We start from the raw sequence: 13,821 nt of genomic DNA on the forward strand, positions 1-13,821 counted from the left end.
CAGACCCCAGGTGCTCGGGACAGCCCCTTGCTGGGGAGCTGAGAACATCTGGAAACTGCTCCAAAGAAAGAGCGGAAGCACAAATAAAAGTCCGGGGTGCGCGGCGTAGCCCTCTCCTCCTGGCCTCGGCCACGGCTCTGGCGCGCTGGGCAGCTGCGAGCTGGCCGAGGAATGAGCCTCCTGACCTCCCTGGAGAAACCGGGGCCTCTGGGCAGCGCGGGCTGGGCCAGGCAGGTGGCCTGCCATGGAGGCGGAGGGTTAGGGATTTAGGGCGCTGTAAGCCAGGAGCTCTGCTGGGGACCCCGCAATGGTTGTCATACCCACCCTGGTCCTCGGCACCGGGCCAGGGAAACAGTGGAGGGAGGGACCGTGTGTGTGCTCAGCTGAACGATGGGTGTGTGTGTTAAGGGAGGGCCTTTCAGGGGACATAGCGGGTATTCTTAAAGTATTTGTTAGTGAACGGAAGAAGGTTGAGCACAGGAGGCCTCATTTGTCTTGGCCGCGGTTGCCTGGAAACCCTCTTGCAGAAACCTGGCTGTGAGCTGGGTTCCCACTCCCCGGCTCCTCCCCCGGGCCTGCCACCTGCGTTCCGCCCTCAGTGACCTCACAGCCCTCAGGGGCTGCACCTGTCACCTGGGCCCAGGTGACTCCCTGGCCGGCGGCGCTGCCCTGACCCCGGGTCTCCTTGTGCCCATACCTGGAGCTGCCTCCACCCGGGGGCCCTGAACACCAAGCCAACCGGCCACCCCCCAACCTGGATGGCGCTCCTGCCCCTCTCACCATCCTGTTACCTCCGCAAAGTGGGGAGAGGCTGGGTGGGGAGGGCACAGGGGCACCTCCAGCCAACAGCAGCCCACTCCTGTCTCCAGCCTCAGTTTCTCCTCCTGCGAAGCGGGTTGACCCCAGTCCGGCTCTATAGTGCCGTGCTGAGGCACGGTGCACCGGACACAGGGTGGCCAGCTCAGGCCTGGCAGAGGACAGCGGTGCTACTGCAGTGCTTGAGCCATTGGGGGCCTTCGGGGTCCTGACAGAAACCCTGCTGCAGCGCTGCGCCTCCCACACTCACCCAGGGGGGAACGGAGTTGGAATGCTGGTCTTCTCAGCTCCCTCAGGGGGACCCCGAGTCTCCCTTTGTGTCAATGCCTTTGTGTCCCCAGCCAGCCCTGAATTGCCCAAGACTCTCTATACCCTTCCATCTGTCCCAGCTTAGTTTCCTCCCAAACTTCCTCCTCCTCCAACACCATTGTGATTGCGCTGCTCCCTTCCTGTGCACCCTACCTTGGCTTCCCACTACCCAGTATCAAGTCCCAGGACGGCTGTCCTGAGCCCTCCGAGCTCCTGCCCCCTACCCCAGTGTTGCCTCAAGGGCCTTGAGAGAGAAGGCATATTTCTCTTTTCCAGCCCCACAAACCTGCCGACTCTGAAGAGGTTCCACCCACCTCACAGAAAAACAGCAACCACAGGCACACACACCACAGGCATCTGCTTCCTTCCTCCAGGCCTGTGCCCTATGCCCTGGTTCCCTGGAGATCCAGGGCAGCTCTGCCTGGGTTTGTAAGGGACTCCTGGAGGGCCGGCATGTAGGTGGGTCTGGGGGCCCAGGCTCTGCATTTCTAAGAAGTTTTCAGGTGTCCCGAGTATTGCACTTTGAGAACCTCTGGTTTTGAGGAACAGCTGAAGCTGGACAGGCAGGGTGGGGCAGATGCAGAAAAAGAAGCCACCATGGGTGGCAGTGATGGCATTAGAACAGCCATTGTCAGCCGAGGACCTTGGATGAGTGGCTTGGCCTCCCTGAGCCTCGGTTTCCTCATCTGTAAAATGGGACTAGCCATACCTCCCCATCAGATGTCTGTCACCACAGCGGCTGGTGGCCATGTGGGGAGAGGTGACTGGCTGGTCAGGGTGGCAGCCTCCACCCAGGTCAAAGTCAACTTGGGCAGCACCATTATGCAGGAGAAGGTGCCAAGCCCAAAATGTCACAGATGGTGACAAAAATCCCAAGCGCCACATCCCTGAGGGGAGCGTGCGGGGGGAATGATGTGACCGCTGCTTGTGCTCTGTCTTCATTAGACTTCCTGGTGACATTTTTTGTTTGAGCAAGAAACAGGCTCGTGTTTCCCTTCTGTTGCTCCGATGGATGTTCCAGGGCAAGAGTCGGCTGGCAGTTGTTGCCGACATTGTTAATCTATTAGAGTGGAGCAGGTTGCCTGCTTTTCCGCCTTGTTTCCTTCTTCCTTTCCTCCCTCCCTCCTGATGAGAACGTGGGTCTTGGTTCCAGTCTGCGCGCGTAGCCACTCGAGGTGTGTGGAGACAGCCGTGGTACCACTTGCTACCTCTTCCCTAATTCTCCATCATGAATATGTATAACTTTGAATGTACAGACAGAAACCCACCCTATCACAAAAATAAAGATAGGAAAGAATCCCAAGTATCTTTGTGACCCTTGTGAGTGAGTTCTGCCTCTCAAGGGAGTCACCCATGCACTGTGTGTATTTTTTGGTTTTGGTTTTGGCTTGGTTTTTGCTTTTTGAGACAGAGTCTTGCTACACCGTTCAGGCTGACCCGGAATCCACTGGGTAGCCCAGGTTGGCCCCGAATCTGTGGTGATCCTCCTACCTCAGCCTCCTGAGTACGGGGATGACAGGCATACACCGCCATGCCCCACTCGGCTGCAATTCTTTAGCCTCTTGTGTCTGTGGGTGTCTGGACGGTCTGCTCACCAAGACAGAGAGGACTGCCCCAAGCTGTCCTGAATGTGTCCCCTGATGCCCACGTGGAAGAAATTCTCCAGAATGTCAGTGTAGGAGTGGAGCTGTTGGGTTTCGGTTGGTTGATGTTAGGCTGTCCAAGCAAACATGAAGCCGGTTTACAAAGAGGTTAACATCACACCCCCTTGAGCAGTGCCTTGGAGTTTCTGCTGACCCATGTAGTCTAGAGCGTTGTGTTTCACCGATCCAGTGTTTGTAATATCCTGTCTCGAGGCCGACTGGACATTTCCATTCCTTGCTTATCAGTAACACGGGTTATCACCCATTTATCTTTCCACCTCTCTAAATGCCTGTTCTCGTCTTTTGACCCCGCCCTTTGTTTTTGCTATGGGGCTGTCTTTTTTGTGTTCCTAAATTTAAATTCTCTAGACATTCTGGATGCTAAGCCCTCGTTGCTCTTGCCTTGTGAATAAGCTCTCCGTGGATTGTGCAGGTCTTTTACAGCACTTATTTTCATCTAGTTGAACTTCTCAGCGTTTTCCTTCATGCTTCCTGGTTTGATGTCTTATTTCAGAAAGAGCTCACAGATATGTGCTTCTACATCTTCTTTTAAAAGACTCAGAGTTCTGCTGTGTACATTTATGACTTTCTCCGCCTGCAGTTCACCTTTTGTGTATGGTGTGTTACGGCTCGAGTCTAGATGCCCCCCACCCCGCCCAATGTGGTCATGGGTGGGGCTTTTTCAGAGGTGGCTGGATCTAGAGTGTGTGATGGGATCAAGGACTCTAGGGTTAAGGGTGGGAATGCCTCCCACCCTAAGTAGCCTGCTAAAATATAAGGAATAGAAAGAGCTGTTGTCCCTTGCTTGCTTTGCTGCCTTCTGCCCACCATGGACTGTTTCTCCTCTGCGATAATCCTCGGAGCCAGCCGACTATGGACTGAAACCTCTACAAACTGTGAGCTAAATAACCTTTCCTCCCTTAACTTTGGGTGCTGGGTATTTTATCCCAGCAATGATAAAAGGAACTAAGACAGTGTGAAGCTGGGATCAGTGTCATTCTTTCATTATTTGTCCAATTTAATTATTTTCCATATGAATGAATGAATGTCCTCGTCCCATTTATGATGCAGTCTCCACTGTCCCCAGGTCTGTCCAAAACCTCCTCCATAGATTAAGTAAGGGCTCTCTTAAATTACACACTCCCTTTGTCTCGGACTGGGTCATTATACCCCATCCTTATCTCTGTGTCTTGTGCCTGATAGAACAAGTCCCTCACTTTTTTACCTCTTTTCCTTAAGGGATATCCAGACTATCTGGCCCCTCGGTTTCTCATTGGGCAAATTTTAAAATCAACTTGTCAAGTTCAGTAGAACTGGAATCCCATTGAATATATGTCTGTTGGTGAGAATTCAAGGACCTCTGAATACCTCCGCTTTCCTCACTTTCCTGCCCATTTAAATTCTGTCCCTTTTTATCTCACAAATTTGATGTTTTTAATGACTTCTTCTTATATAAATGATATTTGTTTAGATTTATGCAGAAATTTAACATTTTACTGGTTTACCATTCTTTCTTGTGCTATTCTTCTGGCCTTGGTGACCTTCTTCCAAAACAATGCCCTCAGAACTTGCTTCAGTCAAAGTCTGTTAATTTTTTTTTTTTTTTTTTGGGTTTTTTTGAGACAGAGTCTCACTATGTAGTTGAGTCTGACCTGGAACTCACTATGTAGCCCAGACTGGTCTCCAACTCACAGCGATCCTCCTGCCTCAGCCTCCTGAGTGCTGGGATTACAGGCTTGTGCCACCACACCCGGCTTAAAGTCTGTTAATTTTCAAACACTAACTTTTGTTCATCTGAAAAAGATTTTGGGGGTTGCTGGCATGGTGGTGTATGCCTTTAATCCCAGCACTCAGGAGGCTGAAGCAGGAGGATCACCTGAGTTTGAGTTCTAGACCAGCCTGGGCTACATAGCAAGACCCTGTGTGCAATTCTAAATTGATAGTTATTTTCTCGGAATTCTAAGAGGGTTTATTCAATTGTGCCCCAGATTTCACTGTTACTATTGAGAAGTCTGCTGTTGATCTGATTCTCATTTCTTTCTGAGTAGTCTTTTCCTTCTGAATGACTTTGAGATACATGTGTATGTGTCATGGTTATGTTATCAGACGCACACAATTTGAGAATATCTTTTAGGTGATTGGAATCCTACATGATTAGGTTGTGATCTTTTCTACTGATGACAGTGTGGGTTGTAACTAATAACCTATTTTTTTGTCTGATATTAAAATACCCACCATCCTCTCAGCTCATCTTTGAGTTTTTTTGTTTTTTGTTTTTTTTCAATTTACTGTGCTTTGTGTGGGTGGCTCCTCGTGCTGGTAGTGTGAGCGTGTGTGAGACTGTGTGTGTGTGTGTGTGAGTGTGTTCATACACACAAAGACAAGGCTGATTCCTGGAGATTCTCCTTACTTCTTGTAAACTTAGCAATGCTTTGAAAAGTATGTTTTATCCGTGATCCAGACATATTATAAGAAGATTCTCAAGAGTATTTGGTCGATTACAGTTTCAAAAGCAGAAGTCTGTGTGATTGTTTTGTATGTATGCAGCCCCGTGTATACACACTGGTGTGTTAAAGACCTCTGGATGCACGCACCGTTCTATGCATACATGTCACAGAGAGCCAGACAGGCAGACAGATAGACTTTGGTGTGGACTTTACTTTGCTATCTTCTAGTTTCAAGTGTAAGCCCTCCTGAATGGATCTTCCTGTTTTCCTCATTACCTCTTGACAACCTCAGTGTACTTACCGCTCCGGGCAGAGTAAGAGCTGGCTGCTGCCTGGGTTGATATCTGGGAAAGGAGGATCCCAGGGCAGCCATATTGGGCAGAGCCCTTCCTCATGGGCCTCTCTGCCTCCCTCGGTCCCTTCCACAGCTCTGCCCCCAAGGGCTGCACATCCTTCAGCATCACTGCGCCCCCAGGGGTGGCTGTGGATATCACCCACGGCTCTCCAGCCAAGAAGAATCCCTCGGGCTCCTCCAAATGGCCCCTGGACCCTAAGCTGGAGGTGACCCTCAGGATGAAAGCTGCCAGCAGTAGCATGGATGACCAGAAGGTGAGTGTGAGCCTTGGGGCGGAAGTGTGGAAGGACACCCGCCAGGCAGCAGCCGTACCTGGGCTGTCTCGCCTTCGTGCATAGTTTCAGCCCCAGAACTTGCCTCCCTTCGGAAAAGCTCATGATGGCCTCTTCCACCGAAAGGTCCCATGGGCCAGGGTCTTCATTCAAGCCATCCACTGGGCCAATGTTTAATAAACTCCTACCATGCCAGACACTGCCGGGCACCAGGAAGACGGAAACGAGGAAGCCAGGGGAGCCGGGGGAGCTTGCAGTCCTGGAAGGGCTCACAACCTGTGCGTGGGGGTATCGGGTAACAGACAAGTAAACGGCATTAACCCTGGCACAGAGGGCTATGCCAGCCACGGAGGGGTCCCAAGGACCGCCGCTCCACCCCCGTGTTACTTCCCTGTGGCCACCACAGCACATTACCAGATAGCTTAAGGCAACAGCGTCGCCTGCTCCCGGTCCTAGAGGACAGAGGCTTGAGATCCAGGTGTCAGCGGGGCCACATTCCCCGTGGAGGCTGAGGGGGCGCAGCTCCCTGCCTCTCCCACGATGTGTGGTGCCACCACACCATTCCGTGGTCACTCCGCCTCCCCACTTCCTGTAATCCCTGTCCCTCTCTCATAAGGACGCTTGTGATATTCCAGGATGATCTCCTCATCTCAAGATATTTAACCCGCTACACCTTGTTTTTTTGCAAACAAGGTCAAGTTCACAGGTTCCAGGAACTGGGATGTGTTCAGGGCCCTACCTGGAACCAAGATGGTCCCAACAACACTCTGGGTTTCCCACAGAGAGCCGAGCCCCTTGTTGCTGGAGGAAAAAGTTCAGCAGGCTCATCGCTGGGGACCAAGGGCTGTCACCTCCTGTAGGAGCACAAAGCTTGGGTACCCAGGTAGGGGTGGTCAGGGACAACTTCTGGAGGAAGTGGCACGCTGAAGATGACAGAGGGAAAGAGAGGCGGGGGACATGGGACGGTGGCCATGCACCGGCGCTGGGTGAAGGAGACACGCGCTGGGCACAATGAGGACGTCTGTGGGGCAAGAAAGTTGGTGGAAGCAGAGGGGAGGGACGGCCCTCTCTCGGTCAGTGTAAAGAGCTTGGTATGGGCACCTTATTTCCTGAGCGCAACAAGTAGCCAAACAAAAGCTTTCAGCCTGGGAATCACAGACTGGCAGTAACAGACCCGGGAGTGGAGCGAGCCCACTGGCTGCCATAGCAACGAGACTGAGTCCAAGGCAGGGGTCCCAGGCAGCAAGAGGCTACACGGCATGGTATCTCCCTGGACGCCCACTGGCCTTGTTCCACTTCGGGGAACTCCTACCACCGTCTGCCAAGTTGCTTGGGCGTGTCAGTCAGCAGCCCCGCCCTCCTGTGGCAGCTGGGCCAATTAGACGTGTTCTCCAGGGCCAGGGCGGGGCTGCAGGGCCTGGGCCCAGGGCCCGGCTCAAACTAAGCACATGCGCATGCGCTCTGCCACGGAGTCACACCCCCACTTTTTTTTCTGTATCAGAGATCGAACTCAGGACCTTGCTCTTGCAGGCAGGCAGGTGTGGCACCACTGAGCTAAATCCCCGGCCCTACCCCCAGCCCTTCTTGGAATCTGCTCCTTAGACCAAGGGGGTTGGTGTTTGGAAATCTCAGCAGCTCTTGCCTGGAGACGCCAAGTCTCCCTGCTCGCCAGGTTCCCCGGGGGTGACTTGAGGTCTTTCCTCCGTCCCTTCTGTTTGCTAGAGCCTATCCGGTGGCTCATAACCAGCTCTCTCCCTTAATGTTTCCTCCACTCGGCTCCATCGGCTGACCCTCTGCTCCTCACCCCCAAGATCTGGCCCCCTTTCCCAGGCAGAACCAGTCCTTCCATTTCTGGGCTCCCACGGGACCCTCTTCTATGGCACTGTAGTCATTTGAACTCAGGTGGCACAGAGCAGGCTCCCGGTTTGTGTTTGTTGAACGACTAAGCGAAGTCTCACCCGCTCTGCTGCTGTCTCGTAGGTTCAAATTTCATACTACGGACCTAAGGCCCCTACGGTGCAAGCCCTGCTCTACCTCACGGGTGTGGGTAAGTGCTCCTCTCCCCTTCCAAACCCTGCAGGGCATTTCTCCTGGATGGAGGTGAGGGGACTTGAATGACGCATCTTAACTTGTTTCTCAAGTTAGGAAGTGAGTACGTGAATTCCAGCATTCAAGTCTCTGAACCTTTCCGGTGCCTCAGGTATCTGTAGCAAAAGCAGATGGTGACGCTGTGTTACCTCATCGTGTAGACCGTGGTCCCAGAACCATTATTTAGATCCCATTTTTACCATTTCTGTCACACCAACAACCTACCCATACTCACATGCTCATATTCATTTAATATAACACATTCAAATATAACACATTTTTAGGATTGAGTCCAGGAGTTGGAGACCAGTCTTGGCAACACAGCAAGGCCCTATCCCTTAAAAACTGATTTTTTAAAAACTTGGATATGGTGTACGCACGATAATCCCAGCACTTGAGAGGCTGAGGCAGGAGGATTAAAAGTGCAGGCCAGCCGGGGCTCCATAGCGAGTCCCTGTCTCCAAAAACCAAGACAACCACAGTAACAATAAAACCCATTTTTAATTTGACTTCATCTCGAGCAGTGTCACACTGTTCATACAAATAACTTGAAACGTTCGGGTTTCATTTTAATAACAAGCCCCTGTGAATACACATGAGGTCCCGGTCACCGCGGACTGTCGTACCCATCCCTGCACTGCTGTGTGGGTGAATGCCCTTCAAAGGACACCCGGGCCACTGCCACGCAGGACAAGGGTCCCAAACCTCACTGTGAGCACAAACACCTGTGTCAGTGGACCCGGTGGTCAGAGGGTCCCACAGCCCAGGGCATGCGCTGCTGTTCGTCCCCGGATGTGGACACAGATACGTGAAGAGCAGATGGAGGAGGTGTAAGCACTGTGTCCCCATCCCAAGGGGGTGGAGGGCCGGAGCTTCGAGAGCCTGGTGAGAGTCGTGTGGCCCCTTCGCAGGATGGCGGATAATTCATCCAGAAGCCCCTCGGGGTGGTGAGATCCTCGGGGTCTACGGCCTGGCCCTCTGAAGGAGAGAAAATGGTCAGGAGCTCCCTGAATTGCAGCCAGACTTCTTGGGGACAAAGGGAGAGGAGATGCCACGTGCCCTCTCCAGGAGACCCACCACTCCGCACCCTCACCAACCCTCTCCTCTTATTCATGGAATTTCAGAGATCTCTCTGCTGGCGGACGTCACCCGCTCAGGCAAAGCGAAGCCGGCCAGGTCCATGAAAGACCAGGTACCTCTGGACCCTGACCGGTGCCCTCACCCCCGTGCTCCCTTTAGCTCTGCTGGGCTCTCCTACACCGCCCTCTGGTGGACATGGCGCAAAGCGTCCATCGCAGGTTGACTAAACATTTAGAAAGGAGAAAGAACATTTATTTTAGTTTTGTGTGTCCCATCACTTTTTTTTTTTTTTTTTTTTGTACCGGGGATCGAACTCGGGTCCTTGCGCTTGCAAGGCAGGCCACCGAACCGCTGAGCTAAATCCCCGGCCCCTTAGTTTTGTGTGTCCCATCACTTTTACAAAACCATAATTGTCACTAATTATGGGTTCAGAATCTCTCCTGAGTCTCTCAGTTAAATATACATAGGCGAAAATATTTGTTTTAAACTAATTTTTTTATTTCAATGGACTATAGTTCTTTCTTTTTGTTGTGGAGACACGGGATGGTGGGGTGTGCAGAAAGGACCTTAAAACTGTTGGCCTGGGGTCTATGGGTTAAGTGTCTCTGAAACCTCAGAGCTGCCTGCACACTGCTTTTTCCAGGACTGGGATGGAACCCAAGGGTGCTGTACCACTAAGCTGCATCCCCAGCCCTTTTCATCTGTCTTTTTAAATTTTGAGATAGGGTCTTACTGAGCTGTCAGGCTGGCCTCAAATCTGTGATCCTCCTGCGCCAGTACCTGGAATCATGTGTGTGCTGATCTTGTGTGCACTTTAGGAGATGCCACCCTAAGGTCCCAGACCAGGCACAGTGGTGGCACACACTTGGTACTTGGGAAGCTGAAGCAGGAAGATCATGAGTTTGAGGCCAGTCCGGGCTGTATAAGAAGAGCCTGCTTCAGAAAAGAAAAAAGAAAAGTGAAAAATCTGGAGCCAGTCAGAAGTGCAGGAAAGGACTGGGCTGTAGCTCAGGGGCAGAGTTTGCCTAGAGTGACCGAGGCCCTGGGATCCATCCCTGAGACCACAAAATAAAATAAAACAATTAAAGCTGGGGATGGAACTCAGGACCTTCACACTGAGCCACATCTCCAGCCCTTTTATTCATTTTTTAAATTTTGAGACAGGGTCTCACTAAATTGCCCTGACTGGGTTCCAGCTTGAGATCCTCCTGCCTCTGCTGCAGGCCAACAAAACGTTTTTAGTGTGGGGATAAATGTCTACACCGCAGTCACTCCCCAGAGCTGCCCTGTGAAGGAGGCATCATCCTTTTTAGGTCCTCCCAGGGTGGAGCCACTTAATCTGCCTTCATCTTTGGGCAGAGACTGACTGACTGCTAAGAATAGCATCCAGCCCAGTGGAACAAGCAATTAAGAGTTCTCACAGCACAGTAACTAGGTAGATTAGACTCTCGTCACACACTGTTGTCTTCATTTGTTGTGTCAGTCCAACATTTAAAAAAAAAAGCTGTTAAAGTCCAGTTCACTGTCTTGGGCTCCTTCGTGAAATTGCAGACGGTTTTTGGAGCAGGCAAACGGTCACTCTTGGAAGCTGAGAATCACCTGGTGTGGGGACCGGATGGGTGTAGCACACAGGTCTGGGGTGATGGGAGGTTGGCCCGCTTCTCGTGGGAGCTGAGGGGGCTGCTCCAGTCTCTTCTGGGTCCGCAGAGCACCTGGACCTGGGGCCCCTCCGGACAAGGCGCCATCCTGCTGGTGAACTGTGACAGGAACAATCCCCAGTCCTCCGGCACGGACTGTGAGGACGAGGAGGTGTTTGACAGCAAAGGTAAAGATACTCGGTTGTGGGACCAGGGCCTGGCCTCTTCGCAAAGCCTGTGAGCTTGTGACAGCCCTCGGGAGTCAGGGCACCGGGAGCACGGTCTCATGAGGACGAAGTGGACAACGGTCCCTGCCCAAGGCCTCACAGTCCCCTGCCACCTCCTGCCCAACCTGAACGTCTGCAGGTGGCTCAGACCTGGGGCCCAAAAGCCATCAGAATGAAAGCTGCCCCTCGTCATATCCGGGTCACCCCCGAGTCCCCTGACATCGCCAGACTCTGATCTGAGCACTTGGGGACGATCAGCTCATGCCGCCCCTCAGCACGAAGCTTAGCAGGTAGGGAGGCCTTGGCAGACAGAGAAGCTTAGCAGCTCGCCTGCACAATGTCGCACAGCTGATAAGGAGCAGACACAGGATCTGCACCACCCGCCCCTCCGGCACAGACGCCCTGTGCCAGGCGCTGCCTTCATCCGTTTACTGATGAGGAGACACCCAAGAAGAGGGGAAGGAACTTTCCCCAGGGTCACTCAGATCCAGATGGGCCCCGAACCCCTTCACCCCTCCACCACGGCCCCGTCCACCAGAACTGGTCACTCCGAGCTGCCCCTGCACCCCCTGCTGTTCTTACGTCAGTTCGTGAACCTTCTGCCCGCTCAGCCCCTGCACAGAGGGTGTGGGCGCCTGCCAGGTGCTTCCCCGCGAGGTTCCGGGGGGCCGGGGACACGGCGGCGAACACCATGAGCACAGCCCCTGCCTCACTGAGCCAGCCGGTGTCACCCGGGGAGAGGCAGAGACTTCAGATGGAAAAGCGCATGTCTGAGGGAAGAGAGGGGCCCCGGGCAGCAGGGGGACAGGTCCGGCTGCCAGGCCGTGCCAGGAGGCAACCCAGGGAGATGGCCTGGTGACCTGAGCACCTCGGGCTGCGTCCTCTTCCTTCCAGACGCGCAGGACCTGTCGCTGCTGACCCTAAGCACGAAGACCCCCAAGGACTTCTTCACCAGGCACCGGCTGCTGCTGCACGTGGCCAAGTCTGAGATGGCCAGAGTGAGGGTCTTCCAGGCTGCCCGTGAGTGTCCCCTCCGCACCGGCTCCCTCTCCGCCCCTTCCCCACCCTCTGACGTCCCCGTGTGGCAGAAACTCCTGAGGGGCTGCCTTGTGCTGGGCTCTAACACCAGGACAAAGCCGTGAGCCAGGCAGAGGCTCTGTCTAGGGCTTTCTGAACAAGGGCCACAGACACCAGGTCCAGAAAGGAAGGAAGGAGGTAACCTCCCTCCCAGAGCCGTGCGCGACACTGACTCTGTCCTCCGTCGCTTGCCTCTCGCTGGCGGTTAACTGAGCAGCGCACCTAGAGCCTGGGCAGGACCGGGAGGCGAGGGAGGGGGAGTGAAGTGGGTGCCGGGCAAGGGGCCCCCCCAGAGCTGTCGTCTGAGTAGAGGGCGAGCGGGGACAGCCACACAGACACCCTGGGGAGGGCACTGTGGGCAGAGGGAACGGCGCCCGGACCCTGGCTGTGTCTCCTCCAGGACTCGGGTCTCAGCCCTCATGGGCAGCTGATATTGTAATGGCCTGGTCCCTCCCTGGGCTGAGGACAGCAGGACAGGGCCCTGCACCCCAGGGCCAGCTCAGACCCCGCTAGAGTGGGGTGGAGCCCTGAGACCCTGGAATGGCCCTTCCTGCACCCCAGCCGGGAAGCAGGCACTGGAGGTGACGTGGGGGTGGACAGCCCAGAACTAGGGGAAGGGGAAGAGGGGTATGACTTGGAGGCTCAGTGCTTGTAAGCATGCGCGAGAGCCTGGGTGTCCGGCACCCCAAGGATGGCGGAGGAGGAAAGGAAGGGGTGAGGGAGGAGAGAAAAGACCACGGGGAGAGAACAGGGTCTCCGACGGCGGCACAGACCTGAGCCCGCCCTGCCTCGGTCCAGGGGGCAAACTGCCGTCTACGTATAAGGTGGTCCTGGGACCCCAGCAGCCTTGCAGCCACCTGGAGCTCCTGGGAGGCCAGCACCGCACAGACTTCTACGTGGAGGGCCTGGCTTTCCCGGACGCTCACTTCCCGGGGGTCATTTCCCTCAGCGTCTCCCTGCTGGACACCTCCAATCCGGTAGGTCAGGCGGGCTGCCCCGCGGGGGGTGTGCCGAGCGCCCCAGGATGTGGCGGGAGTCACAGCCCTTCCCTCCCCTCCCCTGCAGGAACTCCCCGACGCCCTGGTCTTCCAGGACAGCGTCGCCTTCCGTGTGGCCCCCTGGATCATGACCCCCAATACCCAGCCTCCCCAGGAGGTGTACATGTGCAGGTGAGGACCCCGCTGCAGCCCACTAGGTGGCCAGGATCCTTGCCCCGTCTCACTGGCAACTTCTGGCCACAAAAGCCAGGGGCATCTGTAATCCCAGCACTCTGAGAGGCTGAGGCAGGAAGATCACAAATCTGGCAGCAACTAGAGGAGGAGAGAGTACCCCAAGCCTGGGCAACTCCCAAATTAGCAAGACCCTGCCCCTTAATTAAAAGTAAAAGCAGCTGGGGATGTAGTTCAGCGTAAAGGTCCCAACTGGCCCAGGAGGTGCGGCCTTGGGCACACCGTTCTGGGGGCACCACGACGGGAAGCCTGCCAAGAACAGAGATGCCAGACCAACCAGGAGCCTCCACTCAGGCTACAAGCATCTTGGGGGCCCCTGTGTCACCTGCCCCAGCCCCCTGCCCCATTCGAACTCCAGGATCCAGAGCTGCTCCTCCGCCCTCTCTAGCATTTTTGACAACGAAGACTTCGTGAAGGCAGTGGCCGCTCTGGCCAAGAAAGCCAAGTGCAAGGTGACCGTCTGCCCGGAGGAGGAGAACCAGGACGACCAGTGGATGCAAGTGCGTGGCCCGCCCGGCACACGGGGAGGGGCCGAGGTCCCCACAGAAGCCTGCTGGAGGACACTCCCTCCTCAGCTCCCTGGCTCGGTGGCCGGGCCAGGCCGCCCCCTTGCCCCCCACTTTCCGTGGCGCCTGCTGCCC

General features: G+C 54.8%; 1 protein-coding gene and 1 long non-coding RNA gene across 2 annotated transcripts in view; both read left to right on the forward strand.

Moving 5' to 3' along the window:
* LOC104855424 (protein-arginine deiminase type-4) overlaps positions 1-13,821 on the forward strand; it is a 26,937-nt gene that overhangs the window by 3,552 nt on the left and 9,564 nt on the right. The window contains exons 2-9 of the mRNA XM_010614272.3: positions 5,644-5,824; positions 7,823-7,889; positions 9,055-9,122; positions 10,718-10,835; positions 11,769-11,894; positions 12,750-12,928; positions 13,017-13,120; positions 13,569-13,680. Coding sequence (XP_010612574.1) covers positions 5,644-5,824; positions 7,823-7,889; positions 9,055-9,122; positions 10,718-10,835; positions 11,769-11,894; positions 12,750-12,928; positions 13,017-13,120; positions 13,569-13,680 — 955 coding nt within the window. The remainder of the gene's footprint in view (positions 1-5,643; positions 5,825-7,822; positions 7,890-9,054; positions 9,123-10,717; positions 10,836-11,768; positions 11,895-12,749; positions 12,929-13,016; positions 13,121-13,568; positions 13,681-13,821) is intronic.
* LOC104855365 lies at positions 764-5,523 on the forward strand. Its single transcript, XR_778384.1, has 3 exons — positions 764-800; positions 1,402-1,584; positions 5,444-5,523. It is a non-coding gene; the product is annotated as an uncharacterized LOC104855365 (long non-coding RNA).

The sequence above is a fragment of the Fukomys damarensis genome, unplaced genomic scaffold (assembly GCF_012274545.1).
Source record: "Fukomys damarensis isolate Sample0158 unplaced genomic scaffold, DMR_v1.0_HiC HiC_scaffold_23, whole genome shotgun sequence".
Taxonomy (NCBI): domain Eukaryota; kingdom Metazoa; phylum Chordata; class Mammalia; order Rodentia; family Bathyergidae; genus Fukomys; species Fukomys damarensis.